Source organism: Lolium perenne, chromosome 2, assembly GCF_019359855.2.
Source record: "Lolium perenne isolate Kyuss_39 chromosome 2, Kyuss_2.0, whole genome shotgun sequence".
Taxonomy (NCBI): domain Eukaryota; kingdom Viridiplantae; phylum Streptophyta; class Magnoliopsida; order Poales; family Poaceae; genus Lolium; species Lolium perenne.
In genome coordinates this window covers 83,411,096-83,419,180 of record NC_067245.2, presented here as the reverse complement: position 1 = coordinate 83,419,180, position 8,085 = coordinate 83,411,096, and the positions used below count along the sequence as shown (strand labels likewise).

The following is an 8,085-nucleotide window of genomic DNA, read 5'->3' as shown; positions in this document are numbered from 1 at the left end:
CTTATACGCATTTTTCTGACATCATATGAATTAGTTATGATTTTTACAAAATTAGACAAATTTGACAAATAGTCTACGCCGAGGTTGGCCGTCGGCGTAGCCCTGTCTACGCCTAGGGTCAAACATATGCCGAGGGCTGTCCTCGGCGTAGACTTTGCTACGCCGACGGCAACGATACGCCGAGGGTGAGACTCGCTGGCTGGCCGTGCCAGGCCATACACCGACGACCCCGACATTCGGCGTACGTCGCCATTCCTGTAGTGGCCAGATGAGTGCAGTATGCATGTACGGGGCTAATTGCTATCGTTCATTTGCAAAAGGATAAAAACGAAAAATTCAAATGACGCGATAACATCACTTGACTGAGCACGAGCTTCGTGCTTAGTTTACTGAGCCCTAGACACTCCTTTTAACATTGTAGCCTCACAAGAGGCATGTCACATATTTTTCTCTTGAGAGACTCAATCTCTTGCCTAACTTATTTTTTTTTCTCTTTCTACGTTTAAAAAGCATGCAAAGAAAGATGACCTAAATAAGTAGCATGAGACTACTCATGTAAAAAAAGAATCGTAGTAACCACTGGTTGTTGGTTTTCTTTTCAAAAAATCACTTTATATGAGTTAAAAAGACAAAAAAAATTACTTTGGGTCTTTGTTTTCTTTTCGCTTTTTTATTCTTTTCTTAGTTGTGTGCATCACTAATGTTTTGAACATCATGTTAGTGCAGAGGCTAGTTGTAATGGGTATCTTCGTAATATTAATATATTTCATCTATCAAAAAAGGCATACTAGATGTTCACTATGTAACTGTAAAGATTTTTTAATACCAGGTGTGCAAGAAAAAAACACAATTGATCTACGCATATTTTCTTAATGTTGTGGCAAAATAAAAGTTTCTATTAATGGTGTTTTGCATATTCATACAGAAAATAAAAGTATCTATTATTTTTGAAAATTGTTGAAAGTACGTAGTATGATTTTCATTTAGGGCATGTTTGATTCATAGGAATATTGGAGAAAACCCATAGAAATAGGAAATTTTCCTCTGGTTGCACAATTCATCCATTTGATTAAATGGAATGGAGCATACGAAAAGTGTAGGTCTTTTTTATTTGGTTTAGGTTTCATATAGGAAAATTCTATAATCCACTTAATTCTTTTTTTTTACATTTCGATGCACAAAGAACGAGACAAAGTCATAAGTTGTATGATAATGACCTAATCTTATATTTAAATTTATTTTAGTCATGATTTAATTATGGTTTCAAGGATTCGGGTGTTTTTCCTATTCCTACAAATCAAGCATCCAATTATGTATGCACATGCATTCCTATCCCATTTCTGTATTTTTCCTATTTCTAAGTTTGTGAAATTTTGTGAATCAAACAAGCCTTAATAGCAATGCGGAACGGATGCAAAATACCTTATTAGGTGTGTACGGTGGCTTTTCTACACAATCTCAGATCTGTCTTTGTAGGTTTCATCAGGCACATGACCACCACCCACATGTTGCTATTTGCGCCGAACATTTTTTGTATGGCAGGACCCAACTTGTCAGGCTGAGCCAAATTAATGGCCGAATGGAGCCGGCAAAGCCAGCTTTCCAAACCGACAAGACCAAGACCGGAGGAAGATCGCGAACGTGCTGTTTCCTGAGATGCCGTGGATCCTACTGCCTACTGGCAACAGCCCTTTCATGCCATCTTTCTCTCTTTTCTCAGTTCTCTCTGCTATAGCTCATGCATGCTGTAGCTGCGTCGAGTAGTGCGCTACACGTCGGCCCGACGGAACCTCTCCAAAGCTGCCAACGCCGACCACCGTAACTGGACACGACGCAAAGTCTGCACGGCGAGCCCACTGCACTTCAGCCAGACGCCTAATCCAATCAGTACAAACACCGGCAAAAGCGGTTTCAAACGTGGCCACATAGAATGTGTACCTCGCAGACTATTCATCGTGTCATGCTAGCTTTCCAGGAAGGCCGTAGAACAGAAAATTAGAAAGCATGTCTAGTCCAATCAACAGGCAATGCACACGCAGCTCTCAAAGTTTTAACTCCGCAGGGGTAACAACATCAAAACTGCTAAGATGACAATAACAGCCGTTAATCGGGCTCATACACCAATCACTACAACCCTACAAGCAGCAGCTAACTTCAGCGCTAGCAAAAGTGCATGTAATGCAAGCACGGGCATGTCTAACCAGTTACCACGAGAAGTTTCCACAGAATACCCCCAAAAAAACTTTAGCTAAGCCAATCTCAGATATTTGTCTACCTAATCCATAATTTACATCAGATGGCATAGCTGCCAAGTACAAAAAGATAAACCTGGAAGACAATTTGACTACTTACTATGCAACGTAGTTCAGAGTTCGTTTTCGATAATTATCATGTACGTAACTACATCTAGAAAGGACTGTTACTAATAAGTATAGTTTGTGGACCAAAAGACTTCATGGGTTACAAGACCCAGTGACCTGATCATCCAAGGTGCAGACCAAAAATTTCGCACTGAAGGTTGTCAAACTGTACCCAGTGCAGAAGTTGCATCTAACCCTACTTTCAAAAAGGAGAGGCAGAATAAGTGCGTAACAGCATTGGGTATTAGTTTAATTTGCTTCGCAAGTTAGATATTCCAACTTCTGCTCCATGCTGCCATCATCTTTCGCTGCTTATCTGTCAAGGAGATATGCAACAGTCATATCAGAATCGTGAGTTGCTGAATATCCTAGCTGTGAGTAGGCAATTCAGTTACCATGGATATCCTATGATCAGACCATGGAAAAAAATCTACTTTGGAAACAGTAGAAAGCGCAACTATGGTTTCTAAAAGCTGGCACAGGAAGGATACAGGTTGATGGCCTGCACCAAATTTTAGCAGGAACCAACTACAGCCAGAGGCCAACTATAAACAAGTTACCCCCTCCAACTTCCTCTCACCACTAGACTGTTGACTCATCATCAGACTAGATAGCAACTTGTAGACTAGACAACTTCTTAGTAGCGATGAAAAGAAATATGTGAATCAGTTGCAGCGTTAGTTAAGAGTTCATGAGCTGTGTCTGCCCAGCTTATATTTCTAGTGCTCGTGCTAGAAGGTTGGTTGGAATAAAACAATGTTACACTTTTAAACAAAAAAGAAGAGTTGTTATTGAAATCTACATTACCTGATCCTCGTACTTCGATAATTGAGAAGCACCAATGGTTTTATCCAAAATAATCCATTGGTGGTTGTTTTACTTCCTTCTCTATTAGTAGAGTCTTCAACGTCTCCATGATATCAAAGCGTGGGTCTAGCTTGCGTTGCCACCCCTACAAAAGAATAAATAGCCATGGTAAGCACAATGTGTATGTTTCTATGGGTAGATATTAGACACGGTGCAATCGACTAGCTGGTAGCATATAAAAGATCGGTCGGTAACCAAACCCACTAGTAATATTTCCATAAGTCCATATGTTAAGAGAAAACATAAAGCATCCTTAAATAATGTCATCTAGTAGGAAGATTTAACATTGGCTACATGTAATGAAGTGAATATGATGAAAACTAAATCATCCATGAAAGTTACACTAAATCTGGTTGGAAATATGCTATGCGCAGTTAAATTTTGACTACTAGTAGTACACAGAAAAAAATAGATTGGTAAGGAATATAGTTCTTTATGTATTTTAGAATTTTTATACTATAAAACATAACAGTAAAAGTGGCATATATGTTAGAGAACTGTGGCCATGTCTAAACCATCATCTTTCTTTACAATAGCGACTGTGTACAGTCACCATTTCACCAAGTTAGTCAAATATTTTTAGGATGAACAAATTAAGTCAATTTGGACATGGCTATGTAATGACTGTATCTTTCTTAAATAATACTAATAATAATAATAATATGATTTTGCAAACAAAAAGAACGATGGAGGCCCTTATCAAACACTCATATATATCGTAAAATTCCCTTTTATAGGCATTATTATAATTACAGAAACTTGAGTTACTATATAGGTATCAAGTTTAAAGTTCTACAACAGTACATTACCTCAAGAACCAAAATGGTAACCATTACAGTACAGATGTTGCCATCAATGTTGACTTTGTGGCGACGGACTGTGTCAAGCAATTGATGCATGCATTCAACAGGATGAAAAACGTCCCCCTCCGGTGTTCCCCAGAAAGCAAATGTCTTATCCAATTCCTACCATGACCAATAATGGAAAATAGGATTATTTTCATTACAACTGAACAAAAATGCATAGCAAGATCAGGACAGCACTATCAGTAGTATAGCAGAAAAGTTCAGAAGAAAATATGAGACAGTCAAAGGCTAGATAAAAAAGACAAACCGCAAAGGACATCAAATTGGTGGAGTCATCTGGGAAACATATTATGCAAATAGAAGCTAGACTACTAGGGTGGAAAACATATTATGCAAATAGATAACAACAAATACAGAAGTTAACACTTGTCAAGTATATGTGCCATGTGGGTACACTTTTTCTGGCAGAGCTAACAACAGGGGTAGGGTCTTTCCATTGGTTAATATTTCCTACATGGCTACATCCGTTGTGTCGACATTTCTCAGGCAACAGTCACCTCAGCAAACCAGTCAAATTTTGTGTTATCACAGACCCAAATCCTAATAATGCAGTAGTAGAAATTTCACGTATTTTACAGTGTATAAATTATTTTGAACTCTCCATGACACTGTAAAGTATTATAATGTCTGCATATTGAGGAAACCAGATGCGTCAACAGCACAGCATTTATCTACTATGATAAGCAATGTACAAGAATGCATAAAGGTACATATAATGCATGACATCTGATGACCATATCATATACAAACTGAAAAATCTGATTAAGCTCTAAATACTGCCGTGCAACATAGTTTCATGTTTTACCTCAGTAAAGGCCACTGGATTTGGACAGTTCTGGTTTTTTGATAATTGTAGTGTACACTTTGCAGCAGTACGCCCATCTCTAATAGCAACTGCCTTGAAGAATTGTTTTAAGTTATCACGATCGTTTCCAGAGAGCTCAGCAGTCATGCCAACATCAAGAAAAACAATATGGGGTTTAGATCTGAAAAATATATTCCTCTTCTTGCTCTCATTTACACGGACAAGAATGTTTCCTGGGTGCATATCCGCGTGAATAAAATTGTCCTCCTACAGAAAGAGGAGGAATGATAAAATGAGAATTCAGTGCCTCAAACTGAGTTGGAGCATCTACAAGACTACAACATGTTAAATAACATGTAACAGAAGATATTGCAAGGGCTAACCCCACACAAATACCAGTACTTAGAGGAAATGAGAAAAAATGGATACAAATAATTAGTAAACACATACCAGAAGCATCTTCAAGAATGCGTATGTCCCAATGTGTGCAAGGTCTTTCTTCACCCGAGCATGCCCTTCAATTTCATCGACAAAGCGAGCAACACTTTCTCCATTCTCAAATGACTCGACAAGGACTGCTGGATGCACAAGCGGATATAATGGCTCTGGGAAAGAAACATGTCTCCATCTCCGGAAGTTGTGTATGAAACGACCTAAATTAACAGCTTCCCTGGAAAGGTCAACCTGAGACATCATGAAAACTGCAAACTGGCGGACACTCTCATCCAGCCTTAGCCAGCTCAATCCAGGGACAGCATTCGAAATTTTTGCCAAAGAATTGATGAGTAAGAAGTCCTTCTTGATTGATTCTCCCACACCAGGATGCCTGACCTTAACTGCAACATGCTTTACAGTAGGTTGATTTTTCCTCTTCTTTTTCTTCTTTTTCGCAGAGTCAGAGTCAGAGTCTTCTTTAATTCTCAATGTAGCCCGATGTATTTGTGCAATGCTTCCGGAAGCTACAGGATCCTCTTCAAAAGTCTCAAATATTTCAGAAAGCTTACGACCGAATGCCTTCTCAATAGCAGCTTTGCTGTAAGCGAAACCATGGACCGGAGCTCCGCTGTGAAGCTTTGCAAGCTCAACGCAGAGATCACTTGGAAAAAGATCAGGACGTGTTGCAGCCCATTGACCCCACTTAATGAATGCTGGCCCAGCCTTTTCGAGGGTGCGCCGTACCAGAGAAAGCCACCTTCTTCTGAATTCTACGCTGAACCTATCAGCAAATGGAGCCAATGCAGTAGCAGGGAAGAAGAGGAACGCCAGATGAAGTGCTCTCATAAACAAGGTAATACTCTCCCAGACTGAACGAAGCATGGACGACAGGAACTGGCCAGTATCTCGCGTCTTGGTGACAATTCCTTCCATTCTGGGCACGGGCGGCCGCGAGTCAGCCAGGACAGGCCGCGACAACGCCATCTTCCCAAAAGCCAGAGCCATGAACCCAGGGATAATATGCGACCTCGCTACAGACAAGGTTACAGAGCAGGCTGCTCGGCTCATCAGCGGGATGCGGGGACCGCGGTACGTGTACGTATGAGCAAGCCGCCTAAACGCCAGCTGGGCTTGCTGCCTTGCAGGCGAATTCGACACTGCCGCGGAGAAGGAGCCGTAGCCTCTGGAGAAAGCCATGTTCCTGCGGCTGTAATCCTCGGCCTTCTTTCTGGCGACGACCTTGTAATGCGAGACCATCCTGGAGAAGACGGCTGGGATGGTTCGCCTCGTCGACAGGCCATTGTCCCTCGCTGCCGCGTAGTACCCGCTGAGGTGCCTCGACTGGGAAAAATGGGCTGCCCGCCTGTTTGCTCCGAGGGCCAGCAGCCTGCGCACAAATGTAAAGAGCACAGTCATGAAATTGCATTGTTTTCAAGCTTAACTGAGACTTGCCGAAACCCTATGTTTGCAAGGTGAACGAATTAAGTATACCCGATTTGTGCAGCAGTACGAGCAATGTAGTTCAGGTGTGTTCAGTAATAACTGTCTAATCATAAAATTTGCAGGTTCCAACAATGCATGAAGCCTCAAACTAGTTATTCCGGTCAACAAAACGGCATACCCAAACATATGTGGCAGAATCGACGGATTAAAGCTAGACTGAAAACACCCAAATTGATCATCACAGTACAAGTAAACAACCCCCTACCAAGCTTCGAAGTAGCAATGTCTACCAATTGCACGCGGGACACACAAAATTGGATAAATTGGTAGTCGGTTTCAGTGGATTATACTACTAAAAATCGGGGGCTAGCCGTGCATTATAATTATTAAGCAGAACCGTGTATCTGTTCCAATCTGGAAACCGAACAGGTGCCGTGCGGCGGAAGATCCACCTTCCCCGCTACGAAACCCGCATAAACAGAGGGAAAAAACGAGAATGGGGGAAGAGGCGCACCTCTCGCCGATGGACTGTAGGCGCAGCATCGGGTTCAGCGCGCGAGTCCGGCAGGAATCATGCCACGCACGGCCAAAACCCCAAGAGAAGCCCCCCACGGGGGCGGACCAGGCCGGACTGCCGGAGAAGTCGGGGGACTGCCGGAGAAGTCGGACGATGCCGGAGCCGCAATCCGCGCGGGCAGAGGGAGCGGCGGCGGAAGGTCGAAGCGGCGGCGGCGGGAGAGGCGAAACTGAGATGCGCGCCGGGTCTGGTCGAATCGGTGGCGAAGCAGCCCCTGTTTTTGCGATATTTGTTGTCCACGCTGGACGGCTCTTTCTTGGAGAGGAGGGCATCCACATCCACGATGGTTTATTCGCCCGCTCCAAGTCGGGTCGGAATCGGCCGACTTGGCGAGAGGGTCAAAGCCATCGTCGTGTCTCAGTTGCCAACTTCGTGACAGATTACTACTACTACAACGAAAGCATATTCAAATTCAAAAAGAAGCCTATTCGTGTTTCTCTAAAGTAAAAGAAAGACAACCAGATAGAGGAGTCATAGCATAACTTTTTGTTGAGTTGATTGATGAATCGATCTTTTTTTTTATCCTAGTAATAACCATGTTCACTGCTACTATTATGTTGATGTGCTACTGATTTTTTTGTGCTAAGTTAATGTGGCACGATCTGTTCCGGCCGATGATTACACAATCCCACATCAGGTGAACTCAGATATACACATTTTGTTGAGCAAATTAAAGCCACCCTGATGCACCCTGATGGAGCTCGAGTCACCCTGATATATAGCAAATGGTGC

At 42.3% G+C, this 8,085-nt stretch overlaps 1 protein-coding gene across 1 annotated transcript; it reads right to left on the bottom strand.

The window, feature by feature from the left end:
• Positions 1-2,176: 2,176 nt before the first annotated feature.
• Positions 2,177-7,627, bottom strand: LOC127333111 (uncharacterized). The gene is made up of 6 exons (XM_051359419.2): positions 7,291-7,627; positions 5,349-6,720; positions 4,899-5,165; positions 4,037-4,192; positions 3,168-3,312; positions 2,177-2,676 (listed from the first exon to the last, which is right to left on the bottom strand). Exons 1-5 carry the CDS (start codon positions 7,623-7,625, stop codon positions 3,208-3,210), a joined length of 2,235 nt encoding a protein of 744 aa, XP_051215379.1. The 5' UTR covers positions 7,626-7,627; the 3' UTR covers positions 2,177-2,676; positions 3,168-3,207.
• Positions 7,628-8,085: the final 458 nt, after the last annotated feature.